Below are 21,530 nucleotides of genomic sequence, written 5' to 3'. Positions count from 1 at the left end.
TTGGCACTTTTCGTCAACTTGTAGAGTTTTGTGCGGACGAATCTAGTCAGACAGTGGCCAAAGGTGATCTAATCGTGGGCCGATAGTGGTTTGATGCTTTTGGTCGCAATCAGATAGGGGTTGACAAATATGAGCGACAACAATTGTTCATTGTACCATAGGCTCTATACGTGTTTGTAGCAAGCTTAGGTATCACGGCTGACACGACGTCGGACGATTGACCCACACTCATCTTTCGTTGAACCAAGGAAGGTAGATAGAAAATGGTCATTAGCTTTGGTGCCAGTCTCTCTATGCCAGTAGAGCCACAATGACTTTTCTGACTCGGTGGAACAAGAGCGAGGTGAACCAGCCATCCAGGATTGAGGCGCAAAAGCACATCAAACGTAGTGAACTCTTAAGCAACTCGTTTGTCTTGTCGTCGCTGCAGGAGTGGACATGGAACGTGATTGGCTTTCGTTCTTGTAAGGTGAGCTAACAGGGTGCAGTCCCGGATGGGTAGCAGGATATGCATGAGCAGCATCAAGCTCAGTGTGATGGAATAGATGACAAACGGCAAGCGACTCACAACCCGAAGATGCCTATTCCAGATCACAACGAGGATACCCACAAACTCCTCTAGGGTTTCGACTCTCTCGCTTCCTCACCACTCACCATCTTACCATCTTCCCATCTTCCCGGCCCAGGCGGGCGCCCGGACCTCCGATGCCAGCGAGCCCGTGCTTCGCATCGTCGTAACGGACCATCATTCAGTTGGCATAAAGGTCCGCCCACATCGCTCAGGCCGTGGCGGGGGACTCTCGCAGCAGGAGTCGTATGCCATCACCGGCTATTTGAAAGTAACTCTTGCCCGCTATTGTAGATGTTGTGGGTCGAGAGGGGATAACGAGAGCATGTCAGTATACAGCTCATCAGGGAGTACCACCGGACGGCCAAAGATATGTAGTCCTGCGTGCAGCTCAGAGTGTAAGATGGTACGGTAAAGCAGCATCGAACAGCTTGAGTAGTCATGTATGACATGTTTTGTATTCGTGATTCAGTACGTGAACAGTACGGATGCAGAATCCTGATGAGGTGTTTGCCTTGTATCACAGTCGATCGCCGGTACTTTGTCGTCAACGACTCTTAACTACTGTGCAGTGTGTCTGCTATCCTTCCAGTAAGGTGGTCGTATTGTAACCTCGTCCACGAATTGTGACGTTTTATCTCGGATGTCCTCTTCATCAGAATCAATGAAACTCGTCCACTTCAAACACCAACCACGTCAAGCACTTCCCTTTGCACATGCATAGCTTTCGGGTAATTCGTGTGCTCGCTGAGTTGAAGAGTGTGCCGTCCACGATCCAAGGATGATTTCTAGCCCGGACTCGACAGTCCAAATGACGTCTCCGAACGTGACTTTGAGCTATGGAGGTTCGCTCGCAAGGTATTTCGATGGTGGCTATGGTCTGGGACCGGATGTGCAGGTGCTCAATCCATCAGTAGTCATAAGGCCATACGTGGCCAGCATGCTCTCGGAAGACTCTTTTACCAAAACTGTTCCTCTCGACGGACCCCCTCGAGACTCAGTCAATGTTGTAATGACAGAGTAATTTTGCTTCAAGGCATATCGCTTTGAGTCAGTGACCTTGTGGACATTGTTTGATCTTCTGCGTCGTATCAGCTGAGCCGTGGAATATGAGGCTTCGTGATCCAGGTTCGAGCTGGATTGAAAATGTTCATGTCAAATTCTTGCAGGTCTGATCGTTGAGTAGTGGTGGGGTTCATGTCGTGTGTCATATTCATAGCGATTCAGATGTCTCCAGTCTTTGCTCTTTCGTGTGTCCTCGTTAATTCTGTTGACATGATTAAAGTGGTTTTTCCTATTGCGCTGCAACGTGGACGAACCTTCTGGCCAAGACACTTCACCTAAATCTTACTCTTTTTCTTCTTGTTCTTCGCAACATGTCTTCCACCATTGACAGCAGATGTCGTCCCGACCTCCTAAGCACGGGCACTCTGCTTCTCCAGTCCTTCTTTCGCCTCCGTAAGCAACTTCTGCATTTCCCTCCCATCTTGTCCCTCATCTGCCTCAATTTCAATACCCTTCTGCAACCATTCCACAGCCTCATGCCACCGTCCCATCTCAACGAGACACTTCCCACCTATCACAAACGCTCTAGGATTGCCCGGGATCGTCTGACCCTGAGGCGTCTGCTGTCGTCCTCTCTTGCACTCCGAACTGCACTCCGCATCCTTCCAGCCCTCGACCCAATCTCTATTCAAGACGTGGACGTTTGCTCGCTCCATGTAACAGACTGCCAACTCCTCCCTGACCATTCCTGCTGGCTCCCATGGTGGTCTGTCGCTCGCCATTTGTATAGCGAGACCCATCAATCTGATCGCGCCTGCGAAATCATTCTTCTGAACTGATTGCTTCGCGCTTTCGCGGAGTTTGAGTAGTTGCGCACTACGTTTTGGGTTCACAGGGAGTGGTGGTGGAGGCGCATGGTTTGGTGTCTCTATGCTCTTGAATTGTGTGTGAAGATTGTTGATGTTCTTGAGGATTTCTTGCACCTGCGAGTCGGAGGATTTTGTGCTTGTGAGGACTTTTGTGGCAGGATCGAGGTGGAGGGGGAGGTGGGTGTATGTTTCGAGGGAGTCTTCTGTTGTGGCCATGGTTGTGTAATAGTTGATGTAATTTCTCGAAAACGAACTTGAGTATCGATCTTCTCAGTAGATACACGGCCAAGACTCAAACTGAAACTGGTGGTAGAAGGACAGGTGGGCGACTATCTGCAAAGTGTCCTAGACAAAGCGCCGACTACTTTCTGGCTCGACAAATGTACGGGTATGTTTGCGGCACAGTTACGTAGTACGGTCGCGGAAAGCAACACTAGTGGCATGCGTTTCTGCCGACCAAGAAGGAACGCATTGGAAATCGACACTATTACTAATGTTAACATCGACAGCAAGTAGACATGACGTCGGGGTCAGCTATTCATCATTAAGTGCTGTGTAGGGACATCTCAATCAATATGGGTATCTAATTCGCCCCCGAGCATCCCAAACCTGTTCCTTGTATGTTCACATCGAGTCCCAAGCTATATTATTACAAGAAAGGTTCAAGACACGAATATCATCAATCTTGATGAGACGGCTTCAGACGAAACGCTTAGACAGCCTCACGACTTCGTCGTCGCTCCTCCTGCAGACTGCTTCTCCTCGATCCGCCCATCCCACTAACCCGTCGTTGTTGATTTGTACGTGCCTGACTGCTATTTCTGCTAAAGCCTGGTCTTTTTTCCGCTTCAGACTCGCCACCACTCGAGAAAGCTCTACTTGCTCGTCGTGCCGGAGCGGATGGGACATATGAAAGACGTTTGCCATCGGTATCTTGTCGAGCGGCTGAAAGTTGTTGAGCGAACGGCGATCGTGCTCGAAGAACTGGTCCTTTCCAGTAGATGACATAGACGGCCAGGACAAGAACAGCCGAAATGGCGAAAAGAATCGTGGTTGCGTAAGCAAGAGGATTGGAGCCGATATCTGGAAAATAGGTTAGCATATTCTGTCATATGTTGCGCTTGCTCAAACTTACTGTTGAAAAAGGGCGTAGCTGGTAGTGTCAATACACCTGCAAGGAAATCTCGAGCCCATCCATTACCACCTGTAGCCGAAGCAGAATATGGTCCATAAGCGCAAATCATGTAGTCGATTGTGGCCATGTAAATTGCATAATTGGCGACACCCACAATTGCAGCTGCGATCATCGATCCGATCCAGTGTAGTGGTGGACCGGTACAAGTCCAGGCAAAAATGATCAAACCGATAGGCAAACAAGGCGCGGTGTAAAGTAGCCACCAAAGTCGACCCTCATACTGCACACGCTCGTCATCTGGGCGCTCTTCTCGTTGTCGGATGTTTCGCTTGATGGCTGGGAAGAAAGACAACCAGGCCAGGAGATAGCCCACACCAATCGCGCAAAAAGCCAGTCCAATGGCGTATGCCTGGAAATCCCACTGAGCATACACAATCGCGAACGACTGGATGAACATGAAAATAAGGGCATCAGAGAACCCCGATAACAGCGACAAGGTTAATACAATTGGCTCTGTCACGAACATGCGGAAAGGTCGAATCCAGGTGATCATGATCTCCTTTGCTGAAAATCGTTCCTTGAATGTCAGAAGCTCGTTGGGACCGTACACATTGGGTTGTTGACCACTCTCGCGACGTCTCTTGGCGATCTTGTCCATCATGACTGTGGATCGTGTTTCTGGTACCCACAAGTGGATGGCTTGGACGAATACACCAAAGATTAGCTGAATCCAGATATTCCATTGCCAGATGGCGTACTGCTCGACAAAACCTCCTATGATAGGACCCAGAATTGAGCCGCCAACAGACGAGAATACGATGAAGGCCACTGCATATTGCTGGTTATCAGCCTCCCACATATCTGCGACCATGGCTAGAGTGACAGAACCGCCAGCAGTCGACAGACCACCTAGAGATCTACAGACAAGAATGGTACCAAAATTGGGAGCCAACGCAACAGGGATCTGCCAGATATTCGTGAGAAACAGCGAGGCTTGCAGAACCCATTTTCGACCCAGCTCTTCAGACCAAGGAGCCCACAACTCACAGCCAAAAGCGTATGTGATGAGATATAGCGCAGCACCAAGTCGTGCAGCCTGTAGCGAGACATGGAATTCCTCCGAGATACCATGTAGAGCGTTTGAATACAGGGACGTGTTGAAATTCATCGAGACTTGAACCATGAAGATGATCCCGAGGATAGTCCATTTCTTCCAGGTTGGGAAAGAGTAGCCCAGTTCATCGTAGCAGTCGGCTTCAGTGAGTTCGACCTTCTCTCCTCCCATGCTTGATAGTCGTTCCGCTTTGATCTGCTCATGCCTGTCTACATTTTCCCCACCAGTCTCTGTTCTTGAGGATGACGAGGTACGACGTTTCTCATTGTCGGCGCCGGGTGCGAAATCTCTTCCGCGCTCAGTGACGTCCGCCATGTTGTGCAAACGAGTTCCAGCGACAATCTGGAAACAAAATGATTTGAGGGAGTGATCAAGTGCGGAAGTGAAAGAGAAGAAGAAGAACCGAAGCGCGGAGTCAAATTCACAACATGTAATCAAGATAACAAGTTGATCATGAAAGTCTAAATCCGCACGGCACGTCAACTTACATATATCGGTTGTTGATACCACATGGCCAAGAATGAATTGTGGACGTGGTTAGTGCAGAGAATATGTGTAAGCGCAGTTCCGCTCGTACATGAGCACATAGTGCATAGTTTGAGGACTAATAAAAAAAGAATACCAATCATAGCAAGATGCTATGAGCAGAATAACACTACGAGCTGGAGCTGCCCTTACCCAGACAAGCATTGTGCTGTGTTGCACTTTCCAACTCATGACGATTGAGGAGTGCTTCAGGCAGTCCCAGGATCGACAGAAAAGACCTCGAAGCAGCTTATCTAAACAGCGTGTATTTCCACTCCACTCACTCATGCGCTCCTATCTTTCAGTACATAGTCAACTTCGAGGCTTCGTACGAGGAAGAAGATCATTCTACAACTGTCACGGTTGAACAAGAGTGCTTACACGAAATCAAGCACACTCTTGGCCTGTAGACAAGAACATCGAAGATCGAGCTTAGATGCTTGATCAGTTCAAGCAAAAACACGTGTGACGTAGGTGGTATTTACAAAGCGGAACAGCAGGATCAACAGAGTTTTGTTCTAGCAGCGTCCACTTTCGGATCACGAGGCGTACTTCTGCCGACTTTGTTGGACAAGGCGCAAAATAGAGGGTGCGACACTGGCAAGGCGAAGTGCTAATGGTGTCTACGAATGTCATTTGCATGAATAGAGAGCAAGCGAGACAAAAACAAGAGAACAAGAATGCTTGAAGTGCTTGTCGCAATTTGGCTTGCGGAGCAGACAGCCAAGACTGACTGATTTTAGTGCCAAGTCAAGCCACTCGCGTAGATCCCGCATGCGAGCGAATGTAACCTTCATGCACTGTGATGTCCCCACAACATATCATGGCGTTGAGATGTGTGCTCATACAACACCGCAAGAAGCGGCACATGGAGGGCCTGAAATCTGAGGGAGTTGTGCCTTGGATTTGGTGTGGCTGCAATCGTCCAGTGAAAATCAAGTCGATTTGGTGTCGCGGTTTCAGTAACCGCTTCCAGTATCTACACAATCAGGCACGGTTGACTAACGCAACGCATCAGCTCGTTGGGCACGACTAGCTTCTCTACTGTAGCACGTTTGTGGTAGTTGATATCGGTGAGTCGACTACCTTTTCCACGCTGGATATGGCAATTGTTCCTGTCGCGAAGGGAAGTCAACTTTTCCATCGAGATACGTACGACGGGATCGTACAGCACTTCCCCAGATATAACATTGTGAATCTCCACGATGACTGTGCTTCTGATGCATAATCTGGGGCTCGCCGTAGCACGTGGCGCGTGTCGTATCTGTGTCAGCACAGGCGCCTGTTGCAGAACTCCGATGCTGCACGAAATCGGGCAGGAGTTCGTTCCGTCGAGAACGGCACGACATCGTTTACCGAGCTTGAAGGGATCTGTAAGAACCGAGCATGTAACTTCATCCTGGTTTCGGGTCGTTATCATTTGCTTTGTTGTCCTTGATCGAGTCCATTACTTGTTTCGCCCAGTCTTTCGCCTTCTCAATTTGATCGTGTAGATATTTCCACCAATTCTTCTTGGCATCCTCTTCTGCCACATTGTCTTCTTTGTCGGCGGGTAGATCGTTGTCGACTGTGGCTGTAGGATCTGTCAGACTGGTTGCGTCAGTACCAGCCTCTATTTCTGCATCTGCGTGTCCGATGTCGGCAGGATCGTCGTTGGGCGTCTTCGATGTGTCGGCGAAATCACTATGCAAGCCTTCGGTCTGTAACGGCAGTCGAAGCGTTCCATTATTACCGTGAGGCGTGACACCTAAGGAATCACACAGAATATTGTATACCTCTATATTCTGAAAGACTGAGACTCGACTGTTTGGAGCATGTGGGAAAGCTGGTCCTCGGGCGATGAAAATGGCTCTCATCAATGGATGTTCATGGTCAAAGCCATGTATACCGATCGGATGGAATACCTGATTGTTTGCAATCGCATCTACAATGTTGAAGTCTGCCTTCTCAATCACCAGCCAACCAGTCTTTGGCACAATCCAGAGAGGAGCAATGCGAGGATTCTGTGAGAAATGGTATCGCTCTGGCATTGTCTCCCGGGTGTAGACGTCGAATGTGCCATGCTTCTCAGCTGCATCAGATAACTGCTTATACAGGACAGGAACGTCGTGGTCTGGATTTTTGAGGCGTAAACCACGTAGAGGCCACCCATCCAGGTGGTCGACAAGGTTCATATCGATCAGGTCGTCGAGCTGCACCATCCTGTGAGCAGACATTGTAGCCATTCCGTGATCAGATACGACGACGAGATTCACAATTTCCGTCAAGTTTCGTCGCAGAAGTCCTTCAACAAGGAGAGTGAGCATATTGTCTGCGCTGGCGATTGTAGCACGGATCTCAGTGCTGTTAGGACCATATCGATGACCATCCCGGTCAACATCAGGAACATATGCCGCAATGAGCTGTGGTCGATCTTTGGTGTCCAAATCTAGCCGCTCCAGGATACGGGCAACTTTGTTTGGAAGAGTTTCGTCAAAATCGAATGGGTCGAGATAAGTCGGGTCAATGCCATGAATATGTGCCTCGCTACCAGGCCACATGTGAATGGCAGTTTTCATGCCTTGTCTCTCAGCTGTTTCCCAAAGTGGCTCAGCGCTCTCCCACCATTTTGGTTGCATGGATATTGAGGTGTTGGTATACACAAACTCCTCCTCGAAATGAGGATCCCAAAACTGATTGCCGACCACACCATGGCTTTCGGGGTACAAGCCCGTCACCAATGTGTAGTGATTCGGAAAGGTGACCGACGGAAAAGATGGGAGCATGTACTGAGGTGAGACGCCGGACGCAATGAATGCATTCAAAGAAGGGGTCAAACCTCGCTGCAGGAAGTCTGCTCTGAAGCCGTCTAGAGAGATAAGGATCGTGGTAGGAGCGAAAACATGGGTTCCATTGCTCATAGACGAAACGATTGTTTCTTTCGCTTTCGATAGAGTTGAAGCATGGTATGCACCATAAACCAGGATCGCGAACAGAAAGATTGTCCCAACCAGGAACGGTACCCAACGTAGGTAGGAGGCAGGGTATGCATTCGTACTAAGCCCCGCTTTCTGCTTGAGGACAAGAGAGTCGGTAGAACTGTTCGAGCTTGAGTCTTTGTAGCCTTCCTCCATTTCATAAACGGAATTGCTCTCATCAGCTTGTGCTCCTGACCTCGACCTCCTTCTCTGTTCTCTTCTCCTGCCTCTCCTTGTCTCTTTTCGCGTCTTCTGGTCCTTCCATTTCTTCTGCTTTGATAGCGCGCCTTCTTCAGTCAATAGTCGCTCTGCCTCATCATACTCCTCGAGGGTATCTTTGTCTTCGCTTTCGGGTGACTGGATCAGAGTCTCGCCGTCGCTTTCAAGATCTGATACCGAGTCCAGCACTCGCGCGTCTTCGTCGTACTTTTCATCACTCATTGCGCCTCGTGGACAGTATGTCCATTGGTTGTGAGACCATGCCCTCAGCAGGATGGCTATGTTCCCTCTGTGATGCAAGGGTTAACATCCTCAGACGTTCAGACGCAGGGGGGATTTTCTTACCCTCCTACACAGTTTACCTACGAGAAAGGGCGGCAACATTGTGCCAGCATTGTAGTTCGACTACGGTAGCCTACACATTTATTGCACTTGAACTACCATCCACCTACAACTACTATCGTCGACTGTCGAGCACGACTAGTTGTATGCATCTTTGTGTCAAAGTTTTCTGAGAAGACCTCACAGTGGTGCTGACGAGATCATGTAAAACGTGCTTTCTTCGTCGAAATGAACCATGTCAATTTCCGCGGCCTCTACGAGGCTCGTCTCTCCTGTATCGACGAACGCGATCAACCCGAGTCTCAACAGCATTCAAGCAACCTCATGTCAACATGCTCGACATCCGGACTTTTTCTCCGGATGCCTTTGCTTCCAAGTTCCCTTGTGAAGAACGAATCTGAGGCTCGACACCATCAATCTACCCTTCCTCTCCACTTCTTGTCCTGCTCGAGTATGCTAAACATTGCAGCTCGCGCGACCAGCTTGCCTGGTTGTCACAGTACACTAAAGCTTGCAAGAACCTGCTGAGGAAAACTGAGCTGAAGACACATTTCATGCATGCATCCGCCCTGACGAGAACGGGCAAGTCAGCTACCCTTACATCGTATGATTCACTTCGTGTCGAAAATGAAGATTGTGAAGTATGCACAATAAATCTCGTTTGTCCTTCGTGTTCACTTTGTGACTTTTGTGCTGATTGTCTCTATTGTGCATCATCGATCAGCATGTTGTACCGCATGGCCATTAATCTCAGCTTGTTAATAGACTCGAAGAGACTTTCAGTATGGTACCAAAGTGTGTCTCATTGTGATCTTTCCGAAACCCTTCACAAAACCAAATTAAACAAGATACCGAACCATCATCCAACCACCATCTAACCACCATCTAACCACTGTCATACGACCACTCCAACGCCACCTCACTACTGTCCAGCAATCGCATCCACTCACGAAGAATGCTAGACGATTATCCTAGTCTCCTCCCTGCAAGGGACGCGTTGCTCATCTGCGCCCTCCTATGCTCAGCCATACTCGGCTGTATCGGTCTCCCCCAAGGACCTTACAATGGAAGCAAGGAGTTGCTGAGTTGGCTCACCGCCCTCTGTCTTCTTAGTCTTTTCGGGACATGGCTATTTGCCGATCGAGACGATATGCAGTCAGGTCGATTCAGAGAATTCGCGTATTTGCTCCCACAGTTCATAGGATTGTGGTATTGCAACATCTTCCTCTTCTGGGGTCTCTGGACCAGATACATCCAGAGCACAAACAACACTTCACCTAAAGCAGAACCAGCTCGACCAATTAACACGCACGACCCTGGATCCCAACCAGAAGACGAAACCTTATCAGCAGAATATCGTGCTCATCCTCAGTACAAAGATTTGGGGGTCACTTGTGGTTGCCCGCTCAGAAAAGACCAGGGGGTCTGCATCATCTGCCACGATAAGCTCTCCGTTGCTGATCGGTCCCTTACACACTACAAATGCGAATACAGCTTTCACAAAGGGTGCCTTGAAGAATACCATTTATATTCTAACCTAACAGAAATCAAATGTCCCCATTGCCAGCAGATTCTAGAGGAGAGGACACGTACCAAAGAAGAGCAGAAGCTCGGCAGGCTCATCCGAAAATTACGTTTGGGCCGGAGAGATTTGTTGCGAAGAACTCAGGACGGTGACGGATGGGTCGAAGGAGACAACGAAATTCTAGCTCAGGTGCAAAAGTGTATGGCTTCCTTGGAGGCGAGAGAAGCGAAGGGGCTGTTCAAAGATGTCAAGATGATTAGTGCAGCCACGAACTCAGCTGTAGCGATGTGCCCTCAATATGAAGCACAAATAAGGGTTGCTCTGTGCATTGGCGAGAGCATTGCCTACTCGGAGCTGGATGTGCATAATTTTGTCATCTTGTGATGATATTCAATTGGTGTGGGTTCAGTCCATTCTTGAGGACTTCTGCAGATATGTCATCCTGACACTTGGGCGACGCAACGAAACCGCTCCTGGTATTAGTCATGGAAGACATGAGCGCATCAGTTTTGACCAGTATTACTGCAGGCAGCAAGTGTTTGATGAAACCTGTACTTTTATCCATCTTCACTCTCTTCTGTGCTGAACTTGGTCTTACTCAGAACGTCAATGCCACATCTATCCATGAGCGACAGAGCTGCTTGCCAATTACCGACAGCCTCGTGTCGTAGCCAGAAAGGACAAACACATGCCTGAACACATGCAATGCAGACCGACCAGTGTAGAATCGCGAACAGATATCAGACTATCGAAAAATCCTAATCCTGAAGAAGGTGTCTTTCCTTCCCTGTAATTTAAATTTTATGACCTATGGCAGTACCTCTTCAAATGTGTCTGTTAGTTTCCGTATTGTGTATCTGGCTGCTGCCACGCTGTACTTCCCGCCATCTCATGCCTATCCGAAAAAGGCTCCTGATGTCCTGCCTCATAGACTGGGGCAGGTGCATACTCTGGTACTGGTGTCGAATTGATGATAGGATTCTCTTGGTAACAAACCTCGTCCGTTGAGGTTACCGTTATAGTACGTAGCATTGCCGGACATCTCAGCTGGAATAGCAGCAGCCTTGTTCTTCTTCGAGCGCCTGCCAAACCACCACCCTGCAAGAACGAGTAAGGCGACACCAAGCACTGCGACACTGTAGCGGTGACAGCGGAGTAATGATGCAGCTCAGTACATGGAATCGACTCGACAATCTCGAGAGCAGCCCTTTCGCAAGATACTATAGAGGGTCAGAACTCGACAATCGAAGAGTGGAAGCGCCAGCTTTAGCGTTGAAACACACGAGGTTCCGTAGCAATCAGGCTTCGTGAGAAGACCGCATAGCTCGAGCTTGGTATAAGCCCTCGTCGACGAAGCTTCACGCCGGCTCGAATCGGCGAAGCTCGTGGCGACACGAAAGACAACAGTCGAGGTTTCTACGAAAACCTCCTTTGCTCTGACGACGTCTCACATAACAAACGTGTCCCGATACATGGCTTTGCTACCTATTTCCATGCTGATCAATGAGGCAGAGAACCTGCCATCAGGATTATCTACACAGTCGCGAAAATGACACGAGATAACGCTAGTCTGGGGAAGTACTAGCTCTCGCGTGCCAAGAGCTTCAAGCACGAACGCGCGTTGAGATTTGGTCTTATATCTGCCTCTATGACAGAGAGTGACGGTCGGCAGTAGTCGGCTCACCTATTCAAAAGGTCGGCTCACAAATGTGTCCAATGCAAGGACTGTCAAACATGGGCAATTCGATTATTCAGCAACTATCTAAGGTTGTCTTGCAGTCGTAGTAAATACTGACCGTACCGCGGTCGAAGCTCGAATACTGGACGTGTGTTCTGCATCGCAGCGCCCTCAGCTATTCTTGCATCTGATACCTCGATATGCGATGAAGACCTGAATTTCGCAATGAATCTGTGCAAGCGATATTGAGTTAACAGCATTCAGGAAATCGTCAGTTTGACAAGCTGACTGCAGACCACCGGGAAAAAAGAAAGACTAAAAAGAGGTTGTATATGTCTACACCCGTATCCTACGAACCTGTCTGAGGAGCAAACCCTGCGCCACATGAACAATAGCAGCCTTGTTTGGCCTCTACCATGGTTACCTTTGGTATTTGTACGCAGACCAGAGTCTTCTGGAACCATGACAAAATGAGCTTGTCCTCTGGTACCCATTTTTGTGGCAGCTTCTGTGCTTGCCGACATTTCGAAGACGATTTCAGGAGTGTCAATGTCAAGTGACCACTATGTTTGTGTCGTCCACTTGTCTCATTTCCAGTCAATCACGATCGGACTCTGACTTGTTCTAGCCACTAACAGCAATTCATCACATTTAGAAGTGCTACCGGACTAGAGCACTACAATATCGACGTCTCGAGAACCAAACGGTGTGTCTTGGCAGAAGCGCAGAGCATGTTTCGTATCGACGACGGTGTGATGTTTTAGGCAAAGAATTGCCATTCCACGGCATGGTCAAGGCAAGCACTTGGAAGCAATATGCATAATGAGTTTGTCATCTGAGAATATGAAGACAAGTTCTAGCAAAGCCGCCTTTCTTCGTCTTTGAACAAAGTATAGGTGGTTATCTGGAACAACTTCGTAAAACCCATGCTCTACATAAGTACAAGACTTCCAATCTGGATTATCCATACACTCAAAGTACACACCACAGGGAAGAAGCACAGAAAGCGATCATTAGACCAAACCAAGCCATCTCTATCCAAATCTTCCTTGTAAGCAGTATCAGGTATTGCAAAAATCAACTCTAGCACAATACAACGTGTTGGCTCTGCTGGTCAGTGCAATTCGTCAGTGAGGTGATTATGGACCAAGCAATGGCACCACAGGGCCGAACCAACCTAATGAATCTACCAGAAGAACTTCTATCTCAGATCGCAGGTCAAGTTCTGTACGACGGATTTAACCACAAGACGAGACTTGGCCAAGAGCCTAATTACCGAGAACTCTTCCGGGACCTTCGCTTGGTAAACAGACATATGAGAGTGACTACTGACTACGAGCTCAAGGAGCGTGTGCCGTGGTGCTTAATCGAAATCAAACACCCTCGATCCAGCTCTCGGCACGCAAATATGTGGAGAACCACCTATACACAGAATCAGTATCTGATGCTGTTACAGACTGACCAAGAACCACCTTATCCTCCATGTATCCACGTCAAATTAGAGTACACGTCAGCGTTGAATGACAAGCAAGAGACTGTCAGTCGCAGATATCTGGTGTGTCTCACCTCACTTAGCATTCTCGCTTTTTGGATCGACGTCAAAGCTACTTTCGTCGACAAGATGCATCTTACGCTTGTCCACAAGCCTGCTGCGCGATCCACGCAAGAGGAGTTCGTCAGGTTAGGATGTCTGCTGGGCCGGGATCTTCCAAATTTCACAAGCTGCCCACCACTGATAGGACCCGGAAGCCTTACCTCAAGTCTGCAGAGACCAATCTACGACAATCCTGGCGACACAATGATGCGGTCGCTCTACCTCCGCCCTATCTTGGAATACTTCAGCCAAGCTAAAAAGCGTGGTAATTATCACGAGATGCTTGCCTGTCTATCAAACACTGCCGCCTGGGATACCATTATGGCTACCGACGATCGTTGGGGTGGCTACGATGTCCCCACGCAGATACTACAAAGCTATCTGCACACCCAGATGATACAAGCCCAGACAGCACTTGCCATGGGATCCAAGGGGGCCAATAAAGTCATGGTCGTGAAATTACTTTTAATGAGCCTCAATCTTCGTGATCGAGATCTCGGTCGCGAGATGGAAAATTTGCCAACCAAAGCGCAGTTTTTACGATACATTGTCAAGGCCGAGGCATACATAGTCGCGGCACATGGTCACGAAGACCTGCCACCGTCCAAAGAACTGCTCGAACGTGCAGAAGAAGCGCTGTTCTTCGCCGTGTGGTTGAAAGCCATACCACAAAGTCTCAAACTCCTCACTTTCGTCCAGGGTCTTCTCTCACGCGACAACGAGGAGCAAAAGCACAAGATGGACGTCTGGCTTCTGAGTCGAGACGGTGGTGTAAGCGCAATTAAAAATATTCATGGTCGAGCCTTGTGCTCCGGTAAGCAGACAGCCTAGCACTGGCTGACTCTGATCTACATAGCGCTAACGCGCAATTACCCGTTGTGTCCTGAAGCGACGGAGCTTTGCACAGCTGATTTTCTTGAGGAGCTACTGTCTCCAGGAAACGATGTCGTGACTGGCACTGGGTATTGCTTTGCCGAGATCGTGCCAGAAGAAGCTGATGTGTTGCTCGACCGTTACGAGCCTATGAGCCATTACTTCAGGGCACCGTAGTCGGATCAGAACCTCGCTGGCTGGCGAGTACAATAATAGAAACAAGTCTCAAAAAATGTCCCCATGTTTTTCACTCGAAAGCGTTCCGAAATTGGTAAGTGGTAACAACGTGATTCCTGAAGTAGTTGCACTCTTTCAACCTATTCTTCTCTGCAGCCGCAGTTTCACTGTCTCAAGAGTCGACTCGTGAGTCGACAGTACCGTCCCTAATGGGTGACTCTCTCCCTCCAAGGTTCGTGAGAAGTACGCGTTGATATTGCGACTGCTAAAGTGGACCAGCAAGTAGCACTAGAGCGAGCCCAGACATACTAGACAAGTATGGTAAAGTCCGGCGTCGGTCATGGCACAGGGTCATCAGTGACAACCTGATTCATGTTCTTTTAGAACCAGATGTCGAGACAGGTTTGGGAAGACGAAGAAATCTCGAAGCAGCAACATGCCTTTACATACTTGGTCTGCTAAAAGTTGTCCCAATACTTCAACGATTTGGGCAGAAGGTCTTAGAAGAACCTCAAGCCATGAGCAACCACGGTGACCTTGTAGCTGACATCAGTTGATCGGAAACACCAACAATCGTTACGGACGAAGTTTTGTCGTAGTCATTGGGAACCGGAGATATAAATACCGTCTTTCGGCCTAGGAAATTGAAATTGTCGTTAATGATGAACTCATGTGCTTGCGGTTGTGGGAGGATCTCTGAGCCTGGCGAGCAAGGCCTTGCCCGCCCTACCTTCATTAGCTCTGCCAACAACCTTGGTAATCCATTCCGCAGTCGAGGCCATTTTTTCCAAATCAACGCCTGTCTCCATGCCGACGCTGTGCAGTAGGTGTACCAAATCCTCTGTAGCCACATTACCAGTAGCACCCTTGCTGTAAGGACATCCGCCCAAGCCGCCAACACTTGAGTCAAATACACGCACACCAGCCTCAAGACCAATGACTGTATTGACCAAGGCTTGTCCATATGTGTCATGAAAATGTAAGGCAATGTCTTCCATGAGTACGCCTGCATCTTTAAGTGTTTTGAGCAGTTCCTGCGTTTTCCGAATGGTGCCCATGCCCGTGGTATCGGCCACCGAGACCTCGTCACAGCCCATCTCGAGTAGGGAAGCCGTCATCTCTGCGACCTTGTGAGGATCGACGTCTGGGCCTTCATATGGACAACCCAGAGCTACAGAAATGTAGCCTCGAACACGAACATTGTGTTTCTTTGCGAGCTCAATGATCGGTAGCGAACGGCTGAGCGACTCAGCTATGGAGCAGTTGGTGTTTTTCTGCGAGAAAGCTTCCGTAGCGGCTGCGAAGAGGGATATCTCGGTCGTGTTTTTCGGTGAGTGCGACGAGGTAGAGGATGATGCTCCACCAGCCACAGGGCTCGAAGCTGAAGACATTTCGTTGGGATCAGCTGACGAAGTGATTGGGCCCTGTCCTTGCTCCTGCTCTGGGGTGAGTATAGGCGAGGGTGGAGGTGTGAGATGATCAGGAGGAGGAGGATTTGAATGATTATGCTGCTCGAGAACTTTAACCAGATTCTCCATGCCTCTAATATTAGGCACGAGATAGTTGTAGGCTATTGCCTGCCTTTGCTGAGGTGGACTTTGTATCAGATTGGACAGGATCTCGTTGGTCGAGGCCATTTGTGGTACCCATTTCGCAGGCACGAAAGAACCAGCTTCGATATGTGTGACGCCTGTGCTCGATAGTCTCCTGATCAACTCGAGCTTATCCTCGAGCGAGATGGCATTCTTTTCATTCTGTAGACCGTCACGCGCACCCACTTCCACTATCCTGACATGGTCCGCCAAATGTTGTCGGGTCGTGCTGAAACTACGACATGAAGCTCGTTGTAGGTGGCGAACTATGGGAGAACATGTTCTGTTCATTGTGTATATGTTCTTTGCAACAGCAAGACTGTTCATTCAATTGTAGACCTATGTCTAGGCGTGGCTGCAATCCGAGTACTGGTCCCAGCTGATATTGCTGGAAACGCGCCTCGGTCACTTGGAGAACCCCGCCGAAAGAGCTTGGAAGCCGGAAAAATGGGGAACTGCAAGGGCCTTGGTACGGAAGAGCATAACACATATCACGCATCACATCACGGTTCGACACAGGGACATTCAAGGCTATTTGTGGGACACGGACGCGTAGGACGCGTCTTTCATAACATTTTACTTTTGCTTCGACTATAGCACAGATGCAGCAATACTTCTTCAGTCGACGCCACATCTTGTATCAAGCGACTGATCCCTTCTAGGAGCCAACTAAAATACTTGCCCGATGGCCGTAGTGGGCTATACCCTCCGGGCCGGACTGAACCGAGCAGATCTGACGGGTTCGGCTTCCACTAAAGCAATATTATTCACCCGGCGAACTCATGGTTAAGCAGTGGCTCAATCGTGGTATTGAGAACCGTCACGATTTGTCGTGTTCACTGTTTTTCTCCATAAGGGATGAAGAGCAACCGGAGTGGAAGGACTCGTGATAGCGGCCGTTGCATATGGAAATCCTAGCCAAACTCCTGCTCGCTAATCAAACCCTAGGTTGACTAGAGTGGCCATGAACGAGTGCCAAACAAGACTGCCCAAAGTCTTTGCCAACCCCGACGCTGAAAACACTTTACCACTCTGTGCCGGACTAAGGTTGTCTCGATTCGAGAACCTACGCCCCTCAACCTGAACCTTCACGCGATTTTGTGCACTATAGTGCCGTAGCGACAAGCCCAAAATCTCCGACTTGGGCCGCATTGGCTCATGCTCGACTCCTTAGACACGGCACAGACACCCAATCACCACGAAACCAGTCAGTCATACTGGCAAATATAGCCACCTTCATCCTTGTCAGCGTTTGTCCCCCTGGGTTTACTAGTACGTGATTCGGGCGACCAGATGCCTTAACAGCTTTCTTCGAGATCGATACGCTCAGAAGGTTGGGGTTGACTCGCAATTTGGACCTCAATTGCCTCCCGCGTCTTAGAAAACTCCCTCGACGACTCTACAACTACGACGACTACCATCCGAGAACGGAAGTGCTTGAGATGAGGGAAGAAGTCGATGGTTTGAGGTAGAGGTTGTTGCGAATGCATCCTTGAATATGATGTTGCTGGCATTGAGGTGTGGCTGCAGTGCCTCTCTACGATTCTACAAGAAAGATTTCAGAATACGCGGGTAGCCTCGGTTTGACATAGCCTTACATGATCATATTATCTGGTCATTTACGATATTCAGAAAGACAAAGTTTGTATCACACTCCAGTTGTTCTGTGCTTCGCTCCATCTGAGGGATTGCTCCACGAAGCCAACGAAACTGTGAAGACCATCGCCCAACGGTCCAGTGCCTCGCTCATCTTCAAACTCGACAAGCTTCCCTATCCTCGACGTTGGCCAATAAGATCAGCTTCAAGATTCTAGTGGACCAACTCTTCGTCCATGCAGATCGCCAAGGCAAATTTCGAGGCGTTTTTGCTAATACAACCTAGTTGATCAGCTACTCCAAAGTTGGCAGCTGTAAACACTAGCAGCCAACCACTGCTCGTGGCTCGAACATGCGTGTTGTACGGGTTCGTATCCGTACCCAAGTCTCTCTTTCGAATTCAACCTTACCTAATGGTTTCTTGTCGTGCTGGATAAGATGAACTTGCTGTAGTTTCAGACGTGTAGTTTTTCCATTTAATGTCCTTGATCAGTTGTCCAGCCTTCACCTGCCATACCGATTACAACCAATGTTCATTGCTGTCAGGGTCTGTCTCAGCTTCTTATAGGCAAACTATTGCGAGACAAAGGTAAATATAGCGTCAAAGCTATGTTTTCGCTGCGCGTGGCACTCTTGCTAGCAGTGGCACTTTTCCAGATGTGAGTATACCTCATGATGGCATTGAGCCATCAAAGTGACCGGTAATAGTGGCTCTTCTCAAGAAACACCATCACAGGTTGTCGAAAGGATACGCAATGCCAACAACTTTCCAGCACTAGGTATAGCACAACTCGAGGCTGAGACCACTGCCATTGCGGTCTCTGGCGTTCGCAAATATGGAGCAGAAGCACGTGTTGAGACGAGTGACCCATGGCACTTGGGCTCCCTTACAAAGTCAATGACAGCAACGATTCTAGCATCGTACATTGGTGAGGGTCTACTGACATGGAACACAACACTAGCACAAGCACTCCCAGAGCTCCGCGACATCATGCACCCAGAACATAGCAACACCACACTCGAGATGCTCACAGCTCAATACTCTGGTATTATCTCGTCGCAGCAATCGAATCGAACTTTCCTCCTCGAATCACTTTACCAGCCATCCTTCGAGCGTCGCGTCGAAGCTGTACGACGCGAACTTGCCATTCCACCAACGTATCAACCAAACACAATCTACCTATATGACAACTTCAATTACGTGATAGCGGGACTGATCATGGAAATACGCACGAACAAGACATATCCCGAAATCATTCAAGAACGACTCTTCACTCCCTTAGGTATGACTGGGTGTGGTCTTGGACCTCTTCCAGAAACCTCAAACTCCTCGATCGATAGTCCCTGGCCACACTACCGGCTCAATGACACGGAGCAGACACCATTTCCTCTCGAGGGTTACGATCTCGCGACCCGAGATAATCCACCTTTCTACGACCCTGCAGGCCGAGCACACTGTCCCCTGGATTCTTACCTCCGCTACCTTCAGCTACACATTAACGGCTCAATCCCAGGCTCGACTCTACCAGCGCCATACTCAACACTCACGCCAGCGGACTTTGCCTTCCTACATACACCCTACGTCCTGAGCCCATCCTACCCATCTCGAAACACTTATTCGTACACACCCGGCGGCTGGCTCAGTCGTCTTTCGAATCCACAGCTCTTCTTTCACGATGGGACCAATACGTTCAACTACGGGTATGCGTTTGTGCTTGCGAGTGGGAATGCGAGTAGCAGTGGAGCAGGGGCTGTGATGACAAATATTGGGCTAGATATCGATGGAGATGCTACTGTGGCGAGTGCGATGAGAGGAATCATGGACAGTATCGTCGAGGGTGATACCAGTATTTTAGGTGGAGCGGGTGAGAACGGAACAGCGCCCGTGGTATCAGGAGGTGCTAGAAGGATAGGTGCGATGTATCCTGCTCTGAGTATTACGGGGAGTTGTACATTGGTGGCAGGGCTTGTAGCTTTGTTGACTTAGTCAGTGGTAGCAGATGATTTTCTCGAAGCCTTTGTTCTTGTTCCTTCTGTGACCACGATTTGCTGACAGCAACGTGCATTTCACGAGTAGAGGATAGATATCTCGACATATGCTGCCTGCCTTGAATGACAACAAGGATACCTCGCCAACGCAGTATCTTGTGCATGACAAGGAGGGTAGATGTCATTGAACCGATCACAAACCCCAACTCTTCATCCACCTCTCCAACAATTCCCACTCTATTGGCCTTAAGTTCCTCGAGCTTTCACATACACCCATTGTCTTCACTGTCTCAATGACGCCTGCCAATCCACCTTCAGGATCACTAGTCAATAGCCTCTCGTAAAAGTCAAACACTTTGATGGCTGGGTTATCGTCACGAACACCATATTCGTCGACAAGTCTTAACCACTCTTGTAGCGACACGATCTTGCATGGGTCCTTCTTTCCAACCTGCAACTTCTTCTGTAGGTGATTCACGATGTCGCCCGACCACCTGGTATCCTCGGAGTGTATATTAGTGATGTTGAATACTACTTGGTCATTCTTCTTGCCATGGTGCACTATATCCGTGATCGCACAAGCGCAGGTATCAACTGGGACCCACCTCAGCTTGTCCTTCTCCAGGAGGTTATCTGGTAGCGCTTGGATAGCAGCTGAGCTCCTGATCATGCTGGGCACGACCTCGTTTCGGTTCCACCAAGTTCCTGTACCTTTTCTCCTTCCACCAAGCTCTATTCCCGGACCGGCAATCTGACCTATGCGGACCACACCACAATTGGCCTCCTTGTGCTCAGCCACAAAGTCTTTCAATACCATCTCGGCAAGCCATTTGGATCTGCCGTAGTCTGTGTTGTGAGGTGCTTCTGCATCATCAACAAAATCCTCTGGGATTGGATTGACGTTCAGTACAGCAGCAAGTGAGGAAATGTAAACAAAGCGAGGGCTGTGGGAACAAGATTGAGCGAATTCAAGGAAAGCCTTGAGATTGTGGAGATGAGTCTCATATGACAGTGATGTTGACCAATCGTTGCTCCTTTGGTCTGGTGATGGAGCATCTGTAGCAGATAACGGCAAATGCAGGTGCACAGGCCAGGCGCACAGGCCAGGCGCACAGGCCAGGCGTTGTGGATGATAGCACGGCACGAAGATTGCAAAGTCTTCAGTGTTGAGGCTGGAATCTCCTTGCAATTCAGAAGATCGAGGCTAGACACTTTGAAGAAAGAGGTGTTTTCGAGCTTGGCGTCATGCTCGGGGAATGCCTCCAGATACGATGTTCGCCCTCTGTCGGAGCGGTCCAAGCATATGATATGGTCGTACTTGCCTTCAATCAGAATTTGATGGAGCAAGTGCGTTCCGAGTGAGCCAGTGGTGCCCGTGATGACTATACTTGCATTACGGCTCTTCCTGGGCCTGGAAACTGTAGCTTTCATCGCCTGATGGTTGTTGCTCATTTTTCGTCGAACACTCTTGGAATGGCCCTGTCACGTGATAGGTTTAGCTGCTTGCGTCTTAAAACGAGTCACGCGTTCTTCAAGTAGAGAAGAGAGGTCATTGATCGTTCCATGCCGATAGAGATAGATGCTTGGCACTGATCTGCGGAGCCTGCACTTCAGCGGTCTCTGTGACATAGTCCTTTCGCAGGCACTTGTTTAGTGAACGAACAACTCTCGTAACTGTCATGGAGTCTAATCCTTGTGCGAACAGGCTTTTATGTCTGTTAGCAACTACACCTAATTTCTTCTCAATCACTTCTCGAACGTGTTGGTCAAGG

At 49.0% G+C, this 21,530-nt stretch overlaps 7 protein-coding genes across 7 annotated transcripts; 2 read left to right on the top strand and 5 right to left on the bottom strand.

Moving 5' to 3' along the window:
• Positions 1 to 1,983: 1,983 nt before the first annotated feature.
• On the bottom strand, positions 1,984 to 2,658 carry LTR64_000132 (uncharacterized protein; the record flags this gene model as incomplete). The annotated part of the gene is made up of 1 exon (XM_064894518.1): positions 1,984 to 2,658. The coding sequence occupies one exon, from the start codon at positions 2,656 to 2,658 to the stop codon at positions 1,984 to 1,986; it is 675 nt and encodes a 224-aa protein (XP_064757205.1).
• Positions 2,659 to 3,154: 496 nt separating this feature from the next.
• Positions 3,155 to 5,006, bottom strand: LTR64_000131 (uncharacterized protein; the record flags this gene model as incomplete). The annotated part of the gene is made up of 2 exons (XM_064894517.1): positions 3,155 to 3,525; positions 3,578 to 5,006. The coding sequence occupies 2 exons, from the start codon at positions 5,004 to 5,006 to the stop codon at positions 3,155 to 3,157; spliced, it is 1,800 nt and encodes a 599-aa protein (XP_064757204.1).
• A 1,604-nt stretch (positions 5,007 to 6,610) lies between these two features.
• Positions 6,611 to 8,614, bottom strand: LTR64_000130 (uncharacterized protein; the record flags this gene model as incomplete). The annotated part of the gene is made up of 1 exon (XM_064894516.1): positions 6,611 to 8,614. One exon carries the CDS (start codon positions 8,612 to 8,614, stop codon positions 6,611 to 6,613), a length of 2,004 nt encoding a protein of 667 aa, XP_064757203.1.
• Positions 8,615 to 13,090: 4,476 nt separating this feature from the next.
• Positions 13,091 to 14,581, top strand: LTR64_000129 (uncharacterized protein; the record flags this gene model as incomplete). Its single annotated transcript, XM_064894515.1, has 2 exons — positions 13,091 to 14,345; positions 14,388 to 14,581. 2 exons carry the CDS (start codon positions 13,091 to 13,093, stop codon positions 14,579 to 14,581), a joined length of 1,449 nt encoding a protein of 482 aa, XP_064757202.1.
• Positions 14,582 to 15,092: 511 nt separating this feature from the next.
• On the bottom strand, positions 15,093 to 16,464 carry LTR64_000128 (uncharacterized protein; the record flags this gene model as incomplete). Its single annotated transcript, XM_064894514.1, has 2 exons — positions 15,093 to 15,217; positions 15,312 to 16,464. 2 exons carry the CDS (start codon positions 16,462 to 16,464, stop codon positions 15,093 to 15,095), a joined length of 1,278 nt encoding a protein of 425 aa, XP_064757201.1.
• Positions 16,465 to 18,378: 1,914 nt separating this feature from the next.
• Positions 18,379 to 19,756, top strand: LTR64_000127 (uncharacterized protein; the record flags this gene model as incomplete). Its single annotated transcript, XM_064894513.1, has 2 exons — positions 18,379 to 18,428; positions 18,478 to 19,756. 2 exons carry the CDS (start codon positions 18,379 to 18,381, stop codon positions 19,754 to 19,756), a joined length of 1,329 nt encoding a protein of 442 aa, XP_064757200.1.
• Positions 19,757 to 19,951: 195 nt separating this feature from the next.
• Positions 19,952 to 20,575, bottom strand: LTR64_000126 (uncharacterized protein; the record flags this gene model as incomplete). Its single annotated transcript, XM_064894512.1, has 1 exon — positions 19,952 to 20,575. The coding sequence occupies one exon, from the start codon at positions 20,573 to 20,575 to the stop codon at positions 19,952 to 19,954; it is 624 nt and encodes a 207-aa protein (XP_064757199.1).
• Positions 20,576 to 21,530: the final 955 nt, after the last annotated feature.

The sequence above is a fragment of the Lithohypha guttulata genome (assembly GCF_036872675.1).
Source record: "Lithohypha guttulata strain CCFEE 5908 chromosome Unknown scaffold_1, whole genome shotgun sequence".
Lineage (NCBI taxonomy): Eukaryota > Fungi > Ascomycota > Eurotiomycetes > Chaetothyriales > Trichomeriaceae > Lithohypha > Lithohypha guttulata.
Note: the sequence above shows the minus strand (reverse complement) of the source record. Positions and strands in the feature narration are given on the sequence as shown.